General features: G+C 40.0%; 1 protein-coding gene across 2 annotated transcripts; it reads left to right on the top strand.

Annotated features, from left to right (window-relative positions):
• Window positions 1-2954: 2954 nt before the first annotated feature.
• On the top strand, window positions 2955-21310 carry pla2g3 (phospholipase A2 group III). Of its 2 annotated transcripts, XM_047372002.1 has the most exons (7): window positions 2955-3647; window positions 5870-6002; window positions 6110-6244; window positions 17585-17928; window positions 18027-18156; window positions 19859-19969; window positions 21050-21310. In XM_047372002.1, exons 1-7 carry the CDS (start codon window positions 3116-3118, stop codon window positions 21297-21299), a joined length of 1635 nt encoding a protein of 544 aa, XP_047227958.1. In that variant the 5' UTR covers window positions 2955-3115; the 3' UTR covers window positions 21300-21310. The 2 variants fall into 2 exon arrangements, with proteins under 2 accessions (XP_047227958.1, XP_047227959.1); XM_047372003.1 differs by lacking the exon at window positions 19859-19969.
• Window positions 21311-23921: the final 2611 nt, after the last annotated feature.

Raw genomic sequence — 23921 nt, 5'->3', positions numbered from 1 at the left:
TGGTACCTAACTTGACACCATGTGTGCCCACTTTGGGTGAATTTTAACGTTAATAATAGTGTTTTATTATTACATGATTAGTAAACTTATTTGTACTATTGTGGAAATATCTCTTATTCTATTTTATTTATTAATTGTAATTAATTAATTTATTAATTAGTTTGCGTTTTTTCTCTCTTTTTAACTGCATGGTATGTACCTCCTGTCACACCCACTGTGGCTGTGTGCAAGTTTTGTGTTTGTGCTGTGTTTTCTCTCTCCTGCAGGGTGTGACTGACAGGTGCAGCTGCTACAGGTATTTCTCCTCTGAACCCAATCACCAAAGCTTCATAAGAAGCTGGAACCTAGAAGAAGGCGTCAGGTCATTGACTCTGCCAGCGTGGTAACCTGACGGTGTTCTGCGGTTCTCTGCATTTCCTAAAAACCTGCTCTAATTGTGTTTCTTGTCCTGCTTTGAAGATCTGATCATTCTGTGACAGTACCCTGGATTCCAAACTCCTGTTCTCTGTATTCATGCTCCGGTGCGTTTTGTAAACAACTCCCTGCCGCTTCAGCTGTGAGTCTCCCTTCCTTTCCTACCTCCAGCCCCACAGCTCTGCGATCACTTCATGGAAACACCAAACAATTGCTCACCTGCCTTTTCACCCTCCAACGCCACATGTTCAGCTGAAGGGTCACAAAAAGAGAACATCAGCACTGTGAGTCTCCATGCTACTCCTGCCAAACTCAGCCTCTATCCGATCCAGTCCATGTTCAGTCTCATTGTAATTGTGTTACAAATAAACAGTTGAAACTGCTGTTCTGTCTCCGTAATTGTTGCCATACTGAAAGTCAGTAAATGAACGTTATGACACCTCCCTGCGGTCAAACACATATGACAACCTTTGTTTACTGTGTGTACACAGTGTGGCTTTTACTTGTTTAATATATATTTTAAAAAACGTTATAATCTAAAAAAAAAGGTCCAAAAAAAAAAAAACATACACTTATCACAAGACAATTCAAAATAGGCTGAGATAGGAGACACACCAAGTGGCAGAAAACCAGCAATATTTCTCCATTGCTAAATCTAAGCATGAAATAGCACTTTATCAGTTCACGTAGATGAGACGTTTTTAACCAACTGTTTGCCCTGTTAAAAACTTTATTTTAAGGTAAATACATATTATGTTCTAATGATAAAAGGTATTGCGTTATAACATGAATGCTTTATTGTTTTTTGACTTTTTCCTTTCAGGGGTAACCACAGGGGGTCATCTGTTTCCATTTAACGCTATCTCCTAGCATCCTTCTACCGATGAACTCACTAGCCCTCCTGTTTACATATTGTTCAAACTATATAATTTTTATGTTGTAAAATAAATTATCATGTTTTTACAATATAATATTCATATTGTAAGAACGCGAAATGTTTTTGTTGTAACTTCATAAATATGACACGTATATTGTACGAACAATAAAGTTTTGAGGTTAAAAGGTGATAGTTTTATTTTTCTGGGTGGCATCTCTATGCTTCCATGAAAAGAGCATTTAGAGCCTGGCTCTATAAAACAGGAAGGCATGACCGTAAATGGATAATATGTATAGCACTGTTTATTGTTCTACACAGAAACACTGATATAGAAACTGTATTGTAAATAAAAAATATCTTTTTAACAGTACTATACCTAATGGAACTGTGATTGCTTACACACAGCAGCACAGCAAAGAATCAAGAGAGCATTTTTTATTTTTCTCAAAGATCCTACGATGCCAGAAAAGTGGGTGAGATTTGTAAAGGTGAAGAGAGTAAAAATCTCATCACCCACGCACTCTCTGTTGAAAACACTTTTGCTCAAAGATTATAAAAGGATTGCAATGTTGGCTTCAATGGAAAGGAACAATCCAATGACAATTACACAACACTAGTTAAACCATGACTATGACAGATAGCTTAGTTTGGGTCAGCAGCCTGTCCATCAAATTGTTTGAGAGTAAAAAGCTTCTCAGTTAAGAAAATGTGGGGTTTTTTTTGTTTATTATTTGTAGCATAAGCTCATAGTGGCCTTGTAAGGAACGTCTTGTGACTGAGGGGTGTGACTGACAGTGTCAACAGAATACATTTTTGATGACCAGATTATTATGTTAAAGTTAATCCCTCAAAAATAAAGTGAAATGACTATGTGTAAAAGTGAGACATTTTGTTCAGTGTCCTGAATGTAGTAATGTCATAACTCTTAGGCTTTCTTTCTGTTACACTTTTTCACAAGTTTCTCTACTTTGAACATGGAAATAAATATAGCTCTTGTGGGCCTGAACACATTCAAAGGGAAAAGTTGTTAAAAAGATATTTGCCCTTTAAGCTTATTTCAAATTATCTACAGCTATATATTTTTTACACAAATATTATTTGAAGGTATTTCATATCTCTGCTACAACTGTTAGAGATTAGAGCATTCTGCTAATAGGTTTTAGCGGAATGCACATAATGTCAGAAATGTTAGTGTCATGGCTTTTCCTCTCACCTACCTGGGGACAAAATGACCAGTTTAGCTGGACACAAACTCTCAGCCTGTGAGGAGTGGGGTCATTGGTGCAGTTTGTCATTTGCAGCAAAACAAAGGAGATGTCAGCAGCTGCCTAACAAAAAAGCTGTGACTGTTCTAGGCTTCAACAATATATCTATGTGATGTTGAGGTTCATTCAAAACAGCAAGGAAACCAAGTCCAGGATTGTCTTTATGTAAATCAATACAGATGGATTTGTTAATCACATCTTCATTGTTAGGGTGTGTCTAAACAAGACCAATCCATTATTCAGATTTACAGTTAAAAACTTGTGGGGGTGTGTCTGTGTGTATCTTGCATCTCTGATATTGTGGCTGTAAAATGGGGCAGAGAGAGAGAGAGAGAGAGTTGTTTGGCTAAACTGCCAGGTCACGTGTCTGATCTGGACGTACTGTTAATCCACAGGAAATCCCTCCTTCTTTTCCTCCTCCTCTTCTTCTTCATATTTAAAACCGACCTGGATTCTGCCAATGAATGAAAAACCTAACAGAGACAGAATCAACATTTCGCTGCATATTTAAAGTGAAAACCCCTCTTTCAACCAGCTGCAGCTCCATCGATGCGCCAGTATGACGCACATCTCTGCTCTTCTGGCTCTCACTGTAACATCAGCACTCCTGGGCTGGAGAGCCGCACAAGCCTCTATCCAATGCAGCTGGACAAAAGTTTCTTCGAACGACCAAATGCACGTCACCTTTCTACGGGGGGATTCACTTGGCAGCGCTGCGTCACTTCGCCTGTATCACAGCGTCTGGTCCGGGGAGCGCAACCTGCTCGGGTGCACCTGGAGTGATGACGCAGCGCTGATCCAGAGCTATCTGTCTCTGTGCCGGGGGCGAACGCAAGAATATTTCGACCATGCGACAAAAAAAATTCATCTGTATTCTTTGTTTGACGCAGATCAGTGCGTCTCCCTGGCTTCTCCAAGCGTTGTCAAGCTGCTGGAGCACAGGACGGGGAGACATGTGAGAAGCCTCGGAGATCAAGGTGAAGATGAAAGGTCAGAGGTCAGGATACATACGCGTGTAAAGCGCGGCTTTATTGTCCCCGGGACTTTGTGGTGCGGCTCTGGCAACAAAGCGCCATCATATGCAGATTTGGGTAAGTGATGCTCTGTCTAATCCTAAAAAAGCATCTACAAACATGCACTGTAAAAACAAAACTGAACGACATTTGTACAGCTTACCTACTCACATTATTCAAATTTTAATAAAGACTATACAGCTAGATGGCCTGAGGCATGACCCATTATGTTAACAAAAGGTTGGTGTTGGTATTTTAGGTCAGCTTTATTTAGTACATTTTGAGAAATACAACTATGGTTTGTTGAAACACTTTCACTGACCACTTTGCCACTTTATCACTGTTCTATTGATTGTTATTAAAATTGCTAATCAGCCAATCACATGGTAGCAACTCAGTGCATATATATATATATATATATATATATATATATATATATATATATATATATATATATATATATACGTATGTGCCAGACACATTCGTGTGTATTGGAGTATTTCAGAGACTGACAATCTTCTGGAATTTTCACACACATCTCTCAGGCTTATATGTTCTGAAGAAGAAAAAAAATCCAGTCATTGCCAGTTGTGTGGTTGAAAATGCCTTGTTGATGTCAGAGGTCAGAGGAGAATAAGCAGAGTTGTTTGGAATAACAGACAGTAGTAAGGTATGCAGAATATTACCGTTGAACACACAGCACAGTTCACCCTGAAGCTAACTTGGTACAGCTGCAGGGGAGCACACCAGCTTTTACTGAGAGATATAACAAAGGAAAGAAAACGTTTCTGGATCCATTTAGTTTTGATTTCAGCTCCAACATTCAGATGTTAAGAGTCAGAATTTGGGGTAAACAACATGAAAGCATTGGCCCATCCTGCCTTGCAGGATGCTGGAGGTAGTGTAATTGTGTGTGTGGGGGGGGGGGGCATTTTTGTGTCAAACGTTTGCCCCTTAGTGCCAACTAAGCATGATTTAAATGCCACATTCTACCTGAGTGTTTTGCTGACCATTTCCATCCCTTTCCGACCACAGTGTACCCATTTTCTAATAGTTACTGCCAGCAGGGTAATGCACTATGTCACAAAGCTCAAACCATCTCAAATAAACACGGAAATGAATTTACTTTCCTCCAAGGGCCTCCGCAGTTACCTGATCTCAGTCAAATAGAACACATTTGAGTTATGATGGAATAGGAGACACATCTGTAGCAGCTGTGTGATGCTATCATGTCACCTTGTTGAATCTTTGCCTTCAAGAAATAAAGGCAGTTCTTAAGGCAAAAGGCAGTCTGATCCTGTCCTAGGTGTACCTATTAAAGTGACTGTGGTGAAATTCAGGGAAATTGTCCCAAAATTGTCCCAAAATGAAGGCTTATCACATAAAACTACTGATTACATCAGGTGATTTCAGCAACACAGCTATACTTAGCTCTGGTGAGAAGTATGAGAAACATGTATCCTGGGCCTTGATGTTATCTTAATTTTGGGCTTTTGAGTTTTTTTCATCAATGCTATTCCAGGTTTAAATGGTAATACAAAACATGACTGATGTTTTCTAAAACAGCACAAGTTTGAATTTACTGAGGATCTTCTCTAATTCACAGAGGGTCAACATTATAAAACATATTTCACTAATATTTAGTTTAAGGCCTCAACACACTTTCAGCAGAATATAGAAAACTCCATTTTAAGAAGCTTAATGTTAGCCTGAAAAGTTTTAACTGTCCTGTTGAGAAAATATTTTGTTAAAACTCCAACCATTTAGCTGCTGATTTGTGGTGAAGTTGAAAAAGGTAGTTTTACTTTCTTATTGTATCCACTTTTTGCAATGCAGCAGTAGGACTGGCAGCACAACAGCATGATACCTCTACCACCATGCTTAACAGTTGGCAAAGACTTCTTAGGTCTTAAAGCCTTAACTTAATTCATCCAAACATTCACAAACATTCGTTAATGTGGCCAAATTGCCTCAAAGGACAAAATAAAATCTTTTGCATTTTACAATAAATAATTTGGCTTGTCTATGTAGGTAAAATGCATATGAATACAAACAAAAAAGGATGTTAGTTAAATCGTGCAAAAAAATAATAATTATAACAGCATGCACTCATCAATGTCTCTGCATGTGCTGGAGTTTTTTCTAGTCTACCAGGTAGGTGACACCTCCAATAACTATTTTGTCATTAAATAGCCTTTCAGGAAGATTTATGAATACTTCATCAGAGTAAAATTAAGCTTCAGTCAAATTGTGGACCGCACCTGTGGTTAATTCCTTCTTTATACTTTGTACTCTTGCAGGTGTTTTTTCAGACACAGACAGCTGCTGCAGGGAACATGACCAGTGCAAAGACACCATCCTGTCTTTTCAATCTGAGTTTGGCATCTTCAACAGTAACATCTTTACCATGTCTCACTGCAGCTGCGACAACAAGTAACCCACCCTCTTCAACATAAAGTCTGGTGCATCATCAGCAGACCTCGCTCCAGCATACTTACTGATGATATTGTCATTATGTCACCACTCTTTATGTGTTCAAGGTTTCGCAGCTGTCTGAGGGAGGCGAATGACAGTATAGCTGATGTAGTGGGATATACCTTCTTCAACCTGTTGAAGATGCAGTGCTTCAGCTTTTCTCACCAACTCCAGTGTGTTGAGAGAAACTGGTTTGGAATGTAAGTCGTTAATTAATTTTGTTATTATTCGGACATTGTGGATTTGTTTGATTCCAAATGACTTATAACATTTAACAATATTCTTTCTTTATTTGATATGTCTGTGGCCTGTTAATATCTGGTTTGGAGATATTGATCTAAATTTCTAGATAGAAATGTTTCAGGAACTGGGTTGAACATTTGGACAGACAAACAAAGTTCTTTAATGAGCAGATTAGTTTTTTTTAACCATTTACCCAACCACATTTGATAAGGTCAAATTTGGCCTGGTTAAAAAACCCTTACTTTTAGTTGTCCATATTTGTATTACACCAGCTAGTTTAGCTTCCTTGTGTTTGTTTAAAGCATTATCTTTGCATGTCCTTAGACAATGACACAACTTTGAATCAAGATGCAATGTGGAGGTAATATAAGGTAGCAAGTAGTAAACTATATAAAATGTTCCCAGTTAATGCTAGCAATGTAAGCAAAATCTGCAACATTTGACCATGGGCCATTCTAGACAGGGCCTACAACAGGGGTGCTGGGCTCTGTTATAATTTCAAAACAATTTCTTATGTTGATTTGAGCTGGCACAGAAACCTTAATTGATTGGTCCCTTGGACATATTTTATTTTTTACCTTTACAGCTTTACTTTAATAATTAATTAAAAATTAAGGGGCTGCACTTTTAGCTTCAGGCTATTCAGGATGTGGCTAATATTGGGGAGGGGGGCACTAAACAGTATTTTTATTTAATATAAATAAGTGAATAAACATTTATGTAGCCTTTCAAATGAAATAACCATGTTGTTTATTAAATCTTAGAAAGTAATCAGCACTGCATAATAATCATAGTGTTTAAAGCAGATTAACTCCAAAAACCTTAAGGCAACTCTTCTTCTCTTCTGCTCTTGGTGGGGTCAGACGCTTTTCCACTCTCTCCATGATGCTCCCCCATTTTTTGCCCCGCTTCAGCTTTTTGTCTGTTTTTGTTAGAGTCTCTGTTCGCATATCCTCCTAATTTGTTTATTATGGATTTGGTCAGCTGGTCTCTCAACGCAATCGATCAAATTTTCTCGACGGGAAGACAGGGTAAAGGGGAACCCTCTTGTCCAGACGGGACGTTCTTCTCCGGATACGTAATGCATTCCTGGCAGCAGTGGAAGATTGTGTGCCTGACAACAATGTCAGTCGAGGACGTGGAAGATTTGTACATATTTGGATTTCTGATAACAGGATTTCTGCTTTTTGGAGTTGGTGGTTACCTGGCTTATCGAAAGATTCGTGAAACATCAGCAGCTGTTCAACGCATTCCGAAGCTGCCTGGGATGTTTGAAGGGATCTTCAGAGCTCTGATATGACTGATATGTTAAGAGAGCAGAATCGCAAGCTGGACGCGATTCTTGAACAGAATCGCAGGCTGGCTGCGTTTCCCGGACTCAAAGGTGATATGATTTAATCTTGGAGAAAGTTGTTTGCTCAGGATCTACTGAAAGTACCAGAAATTTGGCTATTTGGATTTGAAATTGAGAATGCCAGTAAGACTTTGAAGGCAGGCGGAAAATCACCGGCCTGAACCAAAACATTTATTGTTTGTCTAATTCAGGCGCCCCGACATGGCCTTCACAGACTTCTTATCGAAACATTTCTCCTGGATGTTCTGTAAATACGACGCTCTGCCTCAGCAACCCCCCTCATCTGTGAACTGAACTGTATGGCTGTTTGATAAAACTTCCATCTCTTTTTCAAGGACAATGGCACCTTCGTCAGTGTTGACAGTCTAATTCTTTGCACACATGATCATACTTAAATATTGGCACCGTCACGAGTCCACCATGCCCCTGCAAAATCTTTGCTTATGTGTGTTGCTTTCCCATGCTCCTTATTTTTTACCTAAACGTGGATTTCATTTCTTCATTTCTTCTCCTTTTCATTGATTTTTAGATTTACCAGTGAAAGAAAAATAATACTAGTTTCTTAAAAATTTGAACAAAAGTTGTTTTTACACCAGTGACTCAGCTTCCTTAGTTAGAACTCAGTGATTGCTTAGTTAAATTTCAATGGATGCAAATGACTGTTATTATTGGACTACAACTGCATTTATACCAGCGAACCCAAGGACAATTCTCTCTTAACACAAGATGCTTTCCCCTACATAGAGGACTTAATGATATAATTACCTCTTTAGAAAGATTGGTTTAGAACCAGCTCTTACCAGTAAAACCTAAAGGATTATTAATGTTTTCTGTATCATTGTAATGTTGGCCAGAGATTTTTAGATTTCTCAGAAGGATTCATAGATTTTTAGATTACTTAGAAGGATTGTAGTATCATTTGATTTGATTTTCCGTGTCTGTATCTGTGTTTATTTTCTTTGTGATTATATTGTAATTGTATGTACAGTGCTTTGAGTGTCTCGTTACTGAAAAGCACTATATAAATAAACTTACCTTACCTACCCACCTAACTGTACATGCACCTGTCAGACGTTGACAGGTGCATGTACAGTTTTTGAAAAAAAACATTTCAACATTTTAAAAACTTTTACTCATGAACATTTCTGCTCAAAACTTAAATACCATCCATTGGTGGAGTATCTGAGTGCTGTCTAAATTCAAGGGCTGCATCCTTTGAAGGACTGGTTTACCTACGCTGGGTGGCTGGAAAAACTGCGAAGGCCGGAAGTTATAGGCTGTGAATTTGGATGGTCTTGTCACTACCCGATCTGTCCCGGAAGCTCACTTGTGCATGCGCATACAGAATCACTTCCAGATTGCTGTTGAATGCACTTTAGTCATTTAAATAGTACTGGAAATAAGTATTTCCATCCTTAATCATAACGGGGTGCTATATTATATCTTGTAAATAGTTTTACTATAACATATGTAATACACATTTTGATATTAAAATATAAATCTTTAAAGCGAACATATTTATGACATTAAATAATTACTTGCTATTAAAAGAACCTACTTCCCTAGACAATGCTATAATTCACTTCATAACAATTGTCATTTTTTTGTTTGAAAAATATATTTTAGTAGAAAATTGTTTAAGTCAAGTCAAGTTTATTTATATAGCGCTTTTCAGCAACAAGGCACTCAAGGCGCTTTACATAAGGAAAAACATTACAATGATACAGAAAATCAAACAACAGAGGTAATTAAAAAATTAAAGAGAATAGAATGATGGATAAAAAAACGAAATGAAAATTGGACAGAAAAAACTTAACTAATATTGTTTAGAAAGCACATTCAAAGGCCACTCTAAACAAATACGTTTTTAATCTTGATTTAAAGCAACTTAGGGTTTCAGTGCTTTTACAGTTTTCTGGGAGTTTATTCCAGATTAGTACTAAGAACTAAAAGCTGCTTCTCCATGTTTGGTTCTGGTTCTGGGTATGCAGAGTAGACTTGAGCCAGAAGACCTGAGAGGTCTGGGTGGTTGATACATTGACAACAAGTCTGTAATGTATTTTGGTGCTAAGCCATGCAGTGATTTATAGACTAACAGAAGTATTTTAAAGTCTATTCTCTGAGCTACAGGGAGCCAGTGTAGGGACTTTAGAACCAGGGTGATGTGCTCCACTTTCTTAGTTTTAGTGAGGACGTGGGTAGCAGCATTCTGGATCAACTGCAGCTGTCTGATCGACTTTTTAGGCAGACCTGTGAAGACACCGTTGCAGTAATCAATTCGACTAAAGATGAACGCATGAATTAGTTTTTCAAGGTCCTGCTGAGACATTGGTCCTTTAATCCTGGAGATGTTCTTTAGGTGATAGAAGGCTGACCTTGTTACTGTCTTTATGTGCCTCCGAAGGTTCAAGTCAGAGTCCATCACTATACCCAGGTTTCGAGCCTGACTGGTGGTTTCTAGCTGTATTGACTGAAGTTGTGTGCTAACTTTTAACCGCTCTTCCTTTGGTCCAAAGATTATTACTTCAGTTTTGTTTTGATTCAGCTGAAGAAAATGTTGGCACATCCATGCATTGATTTCTTCCAAGCATTTACCCAGCGCTTGAATGGGTTCATAGTCACCTGGTGACATCGTAACGTATAGCTGTGTGTCATCTCCATAGTTATGATAACTTACGTTGTTTCTTAAAATCTGAATTAGGGGGAGCATGTAGATATTGAATAAGAGGGGCCCTAAGATGGACCCTTGGGGAACACCACATGTGATTTTTGTGGTCTCTGATGTAAAGTTACCTACTGACACAAAAAAGTCCCTGTCCTTCAAGTAGGATTTAAACCAATTGAGTGCTGTACAAAAAAGGCTGACCCAGTTTTCCAGGCACTCTAATAAAATGGAATGATCAACAGTGTCGAATGCTGCACCAAGGTCCAATAATACCAGCACTGTGGTTTATTAGACTTATTAATTGAACATTAACGTATTTATGCTGTCAATGTGCCCTCTAATGTTTCCAAAGGAGGGATGTGTCCTTCTTGTGGAGACATCAGTTTTATTTTTTTCCTGTAATAAAAATCCACATCTTCTGAAAATGATATCTATGAACTTTTATGTTCATAGATATAAAAACCTAATACTAAATAAAGTTTATTGATGACAAATACCACTAATTTAATGGTAAAACCTTTACCAACTTAAACACTAAGATAATAACTTTCTGAACCAAGTTTAAATCTATATATTTGTAGCGCATAATAACAAATAAACCAAACATTAATTTCAGATATAATCTGACTGAAATACAACTGTGCTTAGCTTCGACCACCAGGTCAGCTGACAGCTGGCGAGGCGAGTCGGCTGTTAGTGCCGCGGACATCTCTGCGCACGTCAAGCACTTTTGCAATTAAACGATATCTTTGTATACCGAACAGATACAGTACAGACCAAAAGTTTGGACACACCTTCTCATTCAAAGAGTTGTCTTTATTTTCATGACTATGAATATTGTAGCTTCACACTGAAGGCATCAAAACTATGAATTAACACATGTGGAATTATATACTGAACAAAAAAGTGTGAAAGAACTGAAAATATGTCTTATATTCTAGGTTCTTCAAAGTAGCCACCTTTTGCTTTGATTACTGTTCCACACACTCTTGGGATTCTGTTGATGAGCTTCAAGAGGTACTCACCTGAAATGGTTTTCACTTCACAGGTGTGCCCTGTCAGGTTTAATAAGTGGGATTTCAAGCCTTATAAATGGGGTTGGGACCATCCGTTGTGTTGTGCAGGAGGTGGATACAGTACACAGCTGATAGTCTTACTGAATAGACTGTTAGAATTTGTATTATGGCAAGAAAAAAGCAGCTAAGTAAAGAAAAACGAGTGGCCATCATTACTTTAAGTTCAGTCAGTCCGAACAATTGGAAAACTTTGAAAGTGTCCCCAAGTGCAGTCGCAAAAAACATCAAGCGCTACAAAGAAACTGGCTCCCATGAGGACCGCCCCAGGAAAGGAAGACCAAGAGTCACCTCTGCTGCAGACGATAAGTTCATCCGAGTCACCAGCCTCAGAAATCGCAGGTTAACAGCAGCTCAGATTAGAGAACAGGTCAATGCCACACAGAGTTCTAGCAGCAGACACATCTCTAGAACAACTGTTAAGAGGAGACTGTGTGAATCAGGCCTTCATGGTAAAATAGCTGCTAGGAAACCACTGCTGAGGACAGGCAACAAGCAGAAGAGACTTGTTTGGGCTAAAGAACACAAGGAATGGACATTAGACCAGTGGAAATCTGTGCTTTGGTCTGATGAGTCCAAGTTTGAGATCTTTGGTCCCAACCACCGTGTCTTTGTGCGGCGCAGAAGAGGTGAACGGATGGACTCTATATGCCCGGTTCCCACCGTGAAGCATGGAGGAGGAGGTGTGATGGTGTGGGGGTGCTTTGCTGGTGACACTGTTGGGGATTTATTCAAAATTGAAGGCATACTGAACCGGCATGGCTACCACAGCATCTTGCAGCGGCATGCTATTCCATCCGGTTTGCATTTAGTTGGACCATCATTTATTTTTCAACAGGACAATGACCCCAAACACACCTCCAGGCTGTGTAAGGGCTATTTGACCAAGAAGGAGAGTGATGGGGTGCTGCGCCACATTACCTGGCCTCCACAGTCACCGGACCTGAACCCAATCGAGATGATTTGGGGTGAGCTGGACCGCAGAGTGAAGGCAAAAGGGCCAAAAAGTGCTAAGCATCTCTGGGAACTCCTTCAAGACTGTTGGAAAACCATTTCAGGTGACTACCTCTTGAAGCTCATCAACAGAATACCAAGAGTGTGCGGAGCAGTAATCAAAGCAAAAGGTGACTACTTTGAAGAACCTAGAATATAAGACATATTTTCAGTTGTTTCACACTTTTTTGTTCAGTATATAATTCCACAGGTGTTAATTCATAGTTTTGATGCCTTCAGTGTGAAGCTACAATATTCAGTCATGAAAGTAAAGACAACTCTTTGAATGAGAAGGTGTGTCCAAACTTTTGGTCGGTTTACAAAGATATCGTTTAATTGCAAAAGTGATTGACGTGCGCAGAGATGTCCACAATAATTTATTAGTACGGTGTAGGGCCTCCATTTGCGGCCAATACAGCGTCAATTCGTCTTATATATATACAAGTCCTGCACAGTGGTCAAAGGGATTTTAAGCCATTCTTCTTGCAGGATAGTGGCCAGGTCACTACATGATACTGATTGAGGAAAATGTTTCCTGACTCACTCCTCTAAAACACCCCAAAGTCGCTCAATAATATTTGATCTGGTGACTGTGCAGGCCATGGGAGATGTTCAAATTCACTTTCATGTTCATCAAACCAATCTTTCACCAGTCTTGCTGTGTGTATTGGTGCATTGTCATCATGATACACGGCACCGCCTTCAGGATACAATGTTTGAACCATTGGATGCACATGGTCCTCAAGAATGGTTCGGTAGTCCTTGGCAGTGATGCGCCCATCTAGCACAAGTATTGGGCCAAGGGAATGCCATGATATGGCAGCCCAAACCATCACTGATCCAGCCTCATGCTTCACTCTGGGCATGCAACAGCCTGGGTGGTACACTTTTTTGGGGCTTCTCCACACCGTAACTCTCCCGGATGTGGGGAAAACAGTAAAGGTGGACTCATTGGAGAACAATACATGTTTCACATTGTCCACAGCCCAAGATTTGCGCTCCTTGCACCATTGAAACCGACGTTTGGCATTGGCATGAGTGACCAAAGGTTTGGCTATAGCAGCCCGGCAGTGTATATTGACCCTGTGGAGCTCCCGACGGACAGTTAAATTTTGAGCAAAACTGTGCTCTTACCCTGCTAATTGAACCTTCACACTGCTCTTACTGGTGCAATGTGCAATCAATGAACACTGGCTACCAGGCTGGTCCAATTTAGCCATGAAACCTCCCACACTAAAATGACAGGTGTTTCAGTTTCATTGTCCAACCCCTATATATATGAACACAGCTACATATATATTTAACACAGCTACATTCTCCCCTAAAAACATTGTAAAAGTTAATTTTGTTTCACAGAAAACGTAATATGTCCAACTTTATCTACAGTTTCTCACTCTCCTCTGCCATTACTACTTACGTTTCCACCACAACCCGCAATGAATCATTGGATAGGGTGGGCCACGAACGATACACCAGACTCATCCTTCAAATCTGTGGGAAAGAAGGATGCATTTAGAGGAGCCTTTGAATTTAAACAGCCTTGGTCGCCTCGCTATGATGTAATTGGTCTAAAATGCGGCCTTCGAAGGATGCAGCGCCCAAATTTGGACACAGCCAAAGCCCATTTTGTCTTTCTTTCTTTCTTTCTTTCCGTTGTGTCTTTGCGGGACAATTTGGGGACTTTGCCATGCACCAAAACTCCCACGATTTTAACCAAAGTTCTCCTCCGATGAAAATTTTCGTTCCTAAATGTCGTCGTCCGTGAGCGTGACCAAACCACTTAGCCACGCCCCCAAACGTGAAGGCCGAACCGTAAGTCGTAGAGATCTGAAATTTGGCACACTGCTAGAGCTACTCAAACCAAGAAAAAATGTCTCTTGGGGGTATGCCCTGAAACGCACAGGAAGTCTGCCATTTTGGGTCAAAGGCCAATTTTTGGCCGTTTTTCACTTTTACTCACCTGGACCTTTAATGAACTCCTCCTATGGATTTTGAGCTATTGGCTTCATATTTGGTCAATATGCAGTTAAGGCATGGGGGATTAAAAGTGATCAAAATCGTGAGTTTTCGGCCATGTTTAGGGGGCGTGGCTGGGGCACGAAAATGGTGTTCGCACCCATAGTGAAAAAATGCAATAACCTTCCCAAAGAAACGCCAAATCACACCAAAGTTGGCATGAAGGAGGACCTTCGGGTTCCTGACGATCCTATGGGGTCAAATGCTGACATCATCAAAGCCACGCCCCCTCAGAACAGGAAGTCATTTTTTTTACTGGGATAGGTTGCTATCTGGCTGTCTACACTCAATCAACTTGAAACGGTGTCAGGTGACTGATAACTAGTGGGTCTAACTTCGTTTGAAGCACAGTGACTTTTCATAAAAGGGCGTGACCTTGGTGGCGCGGAGAAGTTGGACGTCACACATGGCCATACGTTTGGCTTTAATTTCCACATACATCATCTGATCTGCACCAAATTCAATGTGACTGATCCTAGTCCAGTCCCCAACACAGATCTGATGACATATTTGGTGGCGTGGCCTATTTCGTCCACAGCGCCCCCTAGAAAATAAAAAAAAAATCAGCCCCAAGCCATGTTTTGACCGAGGAATCTGAAATTTGGTACACATATGTAACGTGTCAGGACTTACAAAAAAGTCTCTTGGAACATTGATCCAAACCCAACAGAAAGTCGGCCATCTTGGATTGAAGTTGCCATTTTGACCCCAGTCTTGCCCTTTCTAGCCCGCATATCTGAGCGAACTCCTCCTACAGCTTTTGACTTAGAAACTTGAAAATCAATTAGTATATATGTAAGCAAATCGTTACCATATTTGAAATGAAAAAGCATTTTCAGAAATGCTTTTTCATTTTAAGAATGTGGCTGCATTGTTTGACTCATAAATGAAATTAGTAATCAATAATCCTATTTGCATTTTGATTTTCTTCTTCAAGACTGCTCATTCTTTCACTTAATTAAAAAGAAAAAGAAAAAGACATTTGAGATTGAGTGGCAGGCAGAACTGGTAGTTCCGGTGGCAGGCTGTGGCCTGCCTGCCACCGAAGCTGCCACCGGAACTGCCACAGCCTGCTGCAGGGTGGCACGGGATTCCGCGAGGATGCCAGAAGGGGCCAGACCGGCCGGTAATGTGGTTGCCGCTGTTTTTGTGGAAGCTAATGCTGATTATCGGTAAATGGGTTGTCATTAGTGTTAATAGTGTCTGTGGAGCAGCCACCGGAAGTGATGCCAATGCTGATTATCGGCAAACGGGATGTCATTGTTGTTATAGCCTGTTACCTTTAAATAAGGATTTCATTATTGATTATTATTTAATAAACAGCTTTAGACCCATAACATAAGGTGATTGTATTTACTTGACATGGAAAATAAATAGCACTATGTGTATGTGTGACGTGTTGAAAGGATGACGAAGATTTATTGCACAAACAGCCGATTTATTATAGAGCATGAGCGGCTATTCTGAATTGTCACTCACAGAAAATTATAAATAAATGAATAAAAACACGCTGGATGTCACAGGCCATAAGGCTGCCACGAGGATGCCACAGCCTGCCACCGGAACTGCCAGTTCTGCCTGCCACTGCCACAAATTGAGCTCGGCCCTGCTGCAATTCAATCAATTTCTTGGCACGTTTGCAATGTAATGCAATGCAGACGTGCACAGCGCCCCCTACCGAACAAGATGGGTAGCTCGGTCAGCAGGGAGCTGAAGAAGAGCGGCTGCTGACGTCACTCTGCTGCACCCGCCGCTCGGAATGCTTTTTCGTTTTCGAGTTCTGGGCAGTACTTTGCGGGCAGATCACGAAAACGAAAAAAAATCAATGTCTGCTTTGTTTTCTTTTTGATTATGGCGTAAAATGTGCAGTGAAGAAGAAAATGCAAATGCAAATAGGATGATTGATTACTAATTTTATTTATGTGTCAAATAATGCATCCACATTCTTAAAATGAAAAAGCATTTCTGAAAATGCTTTTTCATTTGAAATATGGTAACGATTTGCTTCCATAAGTATACTCTTAAGGCACTGGGGATCAAAAGCTTTTTGATACATGAAAGCGTGTGGGCGTGGCCACGCCTCAAAATATGACTTCTCGCCATAAAAGACGAAATTGATATAGCTCCTACAAGGAAAGTCACAGAGACCTGAAACCTTCTAAGATTGATCTGCCTCTGGCCCTGAACAATATTCACTGATCAGATGCTGACATCATCAAAGCCCCGTTCCCTGAGAACAGGAAGTGTCATCAGATTTTGATGTTCTTCACCTAATCAATGTGAAACTGTCCCAAGTAACAGATAACATGATGGTCTAAGACAGTCGCCAGTACTGACTGCTTTAGCTGGAGGGTGTGGATATGCCGTGGTGAATTCTGATGTCACGCCACGGCCATAGGTTTGGCTCTAAATTACACTTGCATGGTCCGATTCACTCCAAAATAAATATGATTGATATTTGTCAGCTCCCAATCACCTCTATTGGATTTACATTAAATTTTGGATCAACAGCGCCCCCTAGGACACTTCAAGGGCTATATCTCCCTCATACATCATCGGATCCACTTGAAATGTAGTATGCATCATCAGGGATCAATGTTTTAGCCCCGCCCACTAACAAACAAGGGGGTGGAAGGTCCGATTTACTCCAAATTTTGAATCATTCTCGCCAGACCAAAACTCTGCATGACCGAAGATCATATGACATGTTGCTCACAGTGCCACCTAGTGGCGACGTGTTGAAGTGAAGCAGTGTCATCGTCGGTGGCATGTAGGAGGCGATGCCAGGCTCCCAGAGTCGCTCCACAGGCCGAGTTGCGCTGAGGTGCGAGGGCCTTGAAGGCTGCTTGCAGCTTTAATTTGGGGGTTGTAATCAGTTTTGGGCTGGGCCAGATACCTGAATGGCACCAGGTCTGCACTGATTGTCTCTCTCAGCTGTTATTTTGGCCGGGAGGGCTTCTCAAGGTGTTCTTTGAGGTAAAATGATGACGGTGATGGCAGTAAACAACATCAATGGCAACTTCAGCTCATGAGAGCCTTCTTAAATGGTTAGATGTGACACAAACATATTGTATGGGCTTACTTTACATTATAGGTTTACAACAGAAATATTGGTCACCTTAAATGTTATTGCATAGATTGATTTTGAAGTGCAAAAACTCTTCCTTTACATATTTCCCTCTGCTCTGACTCACAGGTGTAAAAAGACTCAAATGGCGCTCTATGCTGACGTCCATGCACCCACATTGTATGAGACCACGCAGTCCAAAGAGGACTGCATGAACAGCTCCTGCTCTGACATCAACTCCACTGCATCTGCAGAACTCCAGGAAACAAACACATCATATCCACACCTCCTCTCCACCGTTGCTCCATCTTCAGCCACTCCCTCCATTACTGCAGTGATTGATGATACAAACTCCACATATGGTAAAGCATCAGAGACAGCTACAGAGGCAACGACTGAGAGGAGAGATGATCTGGGGAGCGTTTTACGTGCCAAACACCACACTGGGTTTCAGCAGTACACCAACTTTACAGGTATTCAATCCTGAAGATATAAGGCATAATCAGTTTACGTTTGCAAAATCTGTTACTGAAACTGAATATTCACCCTAACATTTGTATCCCCTCCACAGAGGAAGTGAATTATTGCATTATATACAAAGAACTTGATGACTGTAAGAACAAGATTCTACCAAAGCAGAGGAAATATGGCTTCCATAACACAGAACCAGGGACACTATATCATTGCAACTGTACAGCCAGGTAAATTCAGCCATATGTAAATCCCAGATATCCTACGAATATCAGTAACCAGTGCTCTGAAAAAGAAGTTATACACCTTGGCTATTTTCCCATGTTTTCACATTACAATCACAAACATCTGTGTATTTTATTGTGATTGCACGTGAGAGAGCAGCACAAAGTAGGGCATTGTAAAATGGAAGGTAAAGTAGAAAGTTTTCAAAACCTTTACAAATAAAAATCTCACAACTCTCAAGTGTTTTTAACATCTAACAGGTTTTCTTCCAGAATTGCCCTGTATTTAACTCCATCCATCTTCCTATTAACTCCAACCAGCTTCACCCTCGCTGTTGAAGAAAAGTATCACCAGTTACATTTTGGTTTCAGCTTCTTACACATATTTATTCTGTCCTTAAATGGCAAACTTTAAACTGTTTTTATGGCTTTCTTCTTACTCTTCTGCAGTGTTGCCAGGTCCGCTTATTATAAGCGACTTTGGGCTTGTTTTTCTCTAAAGTCGCTTGCAAATCTTGTGAGTCATAGGTTGCAGTTTTTTTGGGCTTGTTTTTGAACATGAAGTTGCTTATTTGGGCTTAGCTTTCTTTCTGAGTGAAACCCTTTGATTATCTCCCAGCTTCCCAAAATAAAGCAAACACGAGTGATAGGTAGTTTATCCTTTCTACACCCCAGTTTCCTGGTTATCGCGCCCACACGAGTTTCTTTGGCACACCCCAAATACACCCAGATCAGAGATCAGAATGAAAAGAAAATGAGTGATGATACAGTGTGAGAGTGACTTGCAGGATGTAAAGAAAATATAGAGAAAATATCAAATGTGTGTCTTTTCTTTTAAACAGAGTTTAGGGAAAGTTTTTGGTTGACTGTTTATTTTGCTGTAACTTGTGCAAAATGCAGTTTTCTTTTAATCTGAGTATTCAAGTTATTCAAAGAATTTAAGTTATTAAACATTTGTATGGGGAAAGCAGTTCGCATAATTTCGCTTTTGCTCATATATCATGCCATAAGAAATGTATAAATTTATACTGCTTACAAGCAGCTTCTGGTTTACACACTGTGGTGGGTTGCCTGTTGGGCTTTTTTGGGCTTGCTTTCAAGCTGATTGCTTGTTTCTCTCACAGAATCTGGCAACACTGCCTCACTGCCATAAAGGCTAGGTTTATGAAGTGTCAGACTAAATGGAATAGTATCTCTTCTTGCCCTGCTTTTCAGTTTAGGTGGATGGTGTCTTGGTAGGATTAACAATCATTACATAAAATGCCCAATAAAATTTACAAATGCTTGTGGTTGCAAAATGACATAAAGCAGAAAAGTTGGAGTAGAAATACTTTTGCAAGCAGTGTAGTCTCAGTATATATTTATAATAAAGTAGGGACACATGCAGCAACTCATTGAACCTTTCTATTTGCAAAACAACCCCAGACTCTGGGAAATCAGGACACTCGCCTTTTTTGTGTGGCTGCTTAAGCAAATCAGATGTGGGGAGATGTTTCATAATACAAAACTAGACCAAGGGCAATCCAAACATTCACCTCCTTATGTAAGACACAGTGACTCTCTAGTAGGATGTTATGTCTTTAGACATTACCATGATGTGACAATAACACACATGTGAGGGTTATCTGTTTGTCAGCTTGTTTAAATGGACTGTTGTTTTTTTTCCTGGTATATATAATGGCATTTGACATTTGCCTGCCTGTCCTAGACTGTTCCACACTGTGGCTCAACAGAGACAACTGAGCAAAGTGCAGGCTCTTCTGCTTGGACACGTGTCTCAATCCTGCTTTCTGCCTCAGGACTGCACAGAAGACAGCAAGTCAGTATTTGCATAAATAGATACTGCTTTATTATGTGTATAATATGTTATAGTATCTGCGACAGTAAAAGAACATCAGGAATCATTACCTCTAATTACACCACTTTAAATGTCCATCCAAGTACTATTAAAAAGCCCTTAAAGCACAAAAAGCGTAGATACTCATTACCAGGATAAAAGTTTCAATTGAATGATGAGCCTAGAATTTGATGCCTGTAACAGATGTTTTTTCTGGGATTTTCATCCAGAGTGGCAAAAAACTGAAAAGTTTATAGAATAAATAACAATACTCTGGAAAATTAAAAATGGTTGATTAATTGGTCTATGGTAAAGATGTCTAAACCGGGTACGAAAAGAACATCCTGAAGGATATTTTCTTCCCAAGAAGTGGTTATGGTCAATCTTTGCTTTCAAAACCCCATTATAAAATGATTATTTATGGAAAAACAGATAAATTATTGCATATTTGCACAGAACATTAACACTGCATAGCACTGGGGAAAAAATGATAAAGATTAAAAACAGAATCCAGAGCTAAAAAGCTATGATTGACATAACCCCGTTGGCTCAGGAGTCCCTCAGTAAAACCATGGTCTGGAAATTTACTTATTACATTACAAGGATTTTTTAATGTTATGGCTTATAAAATCTTGGAAAATATGACTGACTGACACCCCCAGGGGCATAAAGGCTTATTGCTAAAGAAATTGACTGTTAGAGTGCCGAACATATTAATGGAAAGTTGGGTGGAACGAAAAAGTATGACAAAAAGAGATACAAAGCAACAGGAATAACTGAAACTTTAAGAGAATCATGAAGCAAAGCCCATTTAAGAGTTTGGAGAGATTTGCAATGGGTGGATTGCAGAGTCAAAACCGTTAAATACCTACAGCTGAAACCTATAAACCTTTTGAGTTGACAACATGCTAAATGTTTTAATTGTTCAATATGAACCAAACAAAGTGACCATTGTCTGTAGCAGTCATATTTAAACTGGAAAGTTGAAGAGATACAGCAAACAGCCCTCTAACCAGAAAAGCACATATGCCATAAAACTTTTTTTTCTGCTTCCTTCAACAGCTGCACTGTGGTTGTGGTGAAAGTAGAATTTCCTCCAGTGGATCAGAAGAGTGTTGCTAAAGAAGAGGAGCAGCACCACCCACAGGCAGAAAAACTGAAGGTCAGGAGGCCAGCGATAAAAGCAAAGAGAAAGGACAGAGTTGTGAGACTTTACAAGATGTGTCTCAGAATGACTCGACCCAAACAAATGAAAAGGGCCAAAAAACAAAACGCACAACAGCCAGATATCACAAGAGCTGAGGTCAACTGAATGGGATCATAGCTGAGGTCAACTGAATGGGATCATAACAGGGAAGCAAAGTGTTCAGTATAAAAACAGAAAAACGACATTGTGAAATTAACAGAAAATGCCAGATTTTTTATTGTAACAAAGTAGCAAATGCCAAATATTTTAGTGCTTTTCAATAATATGTCACTTTTATTTAGACTAAATTCTGATGCAATTGTTTTTTGTCATATCTTTAGTGATTTGTTTGACCCACATGCAAAACCACACTCAGGAGAAATAAAGTTAGTAAATTTTGTTACAGAACACGTTCTGGTTACACCGGATTCTCTGGTGAGGAAATCTCAGGCAGGAACTCAGATTACACAGGATACTCTATGAGAGAGAGGTGTACTGGTTAAATTGGAATAGGCTGCCAATAGTTCAAAATGACCAAACTAGCTTACTTCTTATGGAAAAGCTGAGCTGGAGGGTGTCTGCTGGTGGGGCAGAGAGTTAGACAAACCAAATGGTGGTCCAATAGAACATCATCCAAGGTGAGTCGTTGCAACCACGAAGGCAGAAAGTTAGAGGAGTTCAGAAACGAAGCCAACAGTCAGGAATTGAGAATCCAAGAGAATCATTAGCAGTCAGGATGCAGTCTGAAGGGGTGAAGGTCTGGGTTCAAGATCCATCCACACCTCACAAGTACTAGTAGGAAGCAGGAAAGCAAAGCACAGGGTTAGTATTCCAACACAGCAAAAACTGTCAAAGATACTAGAGGCTTGACAATTGACACATGGGCAAAACACTCAGGCACCGAGGGACTGGTGGCTGGCTCCTAAATACTCCTCCAAAGGCCTTCACAATCAGGCTCTGATCAGAAACACCTGTCACCGGATCACACTGCTTGCAGAAGGGTGACCTCTGGTGGTCTAGTGGCGCACAATACTCCCAAGCCCCACAAGTTTTAGTAATTTTCTGTCCTCACAGTAAAGTTCCATATTCAAAGCCAGACAGATCTCAAGTAAAGACAAAGATTTACATTTCTTCCATTAATGGTAAACCTTGAAAACACCTGTATTCAGAATTCAGCTAAATTAAATCTTAGATGTTTATTTAAATCTACTTTTAAAAGAAAATTGCTCAGTCAGTCGATGTACTTCTTACTTCAAAATTGCTGAATAATAATAAAATAACAATGTCTTATCTTTTTAACTCCAAACAAACAGTAGAACATGTAAAACTTACAGGCAGATGATGTCCAAGGCAACGCTGCGCCACGCTACTCTATTTTGCCCAGAACTGCATGCTGTTTTGCCTCAAGACCAAAAGGGGGCAGTGGTGTCCGAACTCTATAAATGTACTTTTACTTTGTTTTATTCATACATCAGTCATTTCCCTCAACAAAGTTTTGTTTTAGTTGGAAAAAGTAAATAAATAAACAAACATTGCTGATATGACAACTGGCAAATATGTATTTCACACTGTCTTATGTTTTATCAAGTACTGAAAACCTATTAAATATTGCACTATTATATATTTATTCTATCAATCCTCAGGAGACTGGAACTTAGTTTAAGCCAAACTCTTTCTTGGATTTATGAAATGTATTCCTTTCCTGAAGAGAAGGTACAACTTTGTCTTCAATAAAATGTTGAGGACCTGCAGACATCCCTGCATGTGCTTTGATGCATTTCCTGCATCGAAACAGCAAGATTACAGAAATGACTGCTGAGATGAAAATGGCGCTCGAGGTTGGCTCACCTTTTAAAACTCTACTTCATGTAATGTCGTCATGTCCTACAGATCTGGTGTCTGCTTCTCTTGCTGTTCAGAGTTGGTCTGAAAATGTTAAAATTTACAGGAACTCCTAAGAGTTGTATGCACTCCTGTTACAATTCAAGGTGTTGGTGACCATTATAAATCCCCATATAATGTGACATTTATTCATTTCAATTCAGTCAGTCATTTTCTACCGCTTATTCCATAGTGGGTCGCAGGGGAGCTGGTGCCTATCTCCAGCAGTCTATGGGTACACCCTGGACAGGTCGCCAGTCCATCACAGGACAACACACAAACAACCACACACACCCATTCACCTAAGGGCAATTTAGAGAGACCAATTAACCTAACAGGCATGTCTTTGGACTGTGGGAGGAAGCCAGAGTACCCAGTTAGAACCCACACATGCATGGGGAGAACATGCAAACTCCATGCAGAAAGACCCCTGGCTGGGAATTGAACCCAGGACCTTCTTGCTGCAAGGCAACAGTGCTACCAACTGCACCACCGTGCAGCCCTAATTTCAATTCAATTCAGTTTTATTTATATAGCGCCAATTCACAGCACATGTTGTCTCAAGGCACTTCACAACAGTCAGGTACTTACATTCCAATTAACCTAACCATTGGACAGTGCAGTCAGATTCAGTTATTTATTCAAATTGGATAAAAAGTTTTTCTGTCTAAGGAAACCCAGCAGATTGCATCCAGTTAGTGACTTGCAGCATTCCCTCCTCCTGGATGAGCATGTAGAGACAGTGGACAGTCACTGGCGTTAAGTAGAATTTCACTGTAAAACAAACACATATAGTAAATTCATCAAGTTTGGAGGAATCTCCAATTTCCTTAATGTTCCTGTTGTCCCATATTTTCCCCTACTACT

This window comes from Girardinichthys multiradiatus, chromosome 8, assembly GCF_021462225.1.
Source record: "Girardinichthys multiradiatus isolate DD_20200921_A chromosome 8, DD_fGirMul_XY1, whole genome shotgun sequence".
Classification (NCBI taxonomy): Eukaryota; Metazoa; Chordata; class Actinopteri; order Cyprinodontiformes; family Goodeidae; genus Girardinichthys; species Girardinichthys multiradiatus.
Note: the sequence above shows the minus strand (reverse complement) of the source record. Positions and strands in the feature narration are given on the sequence as shown.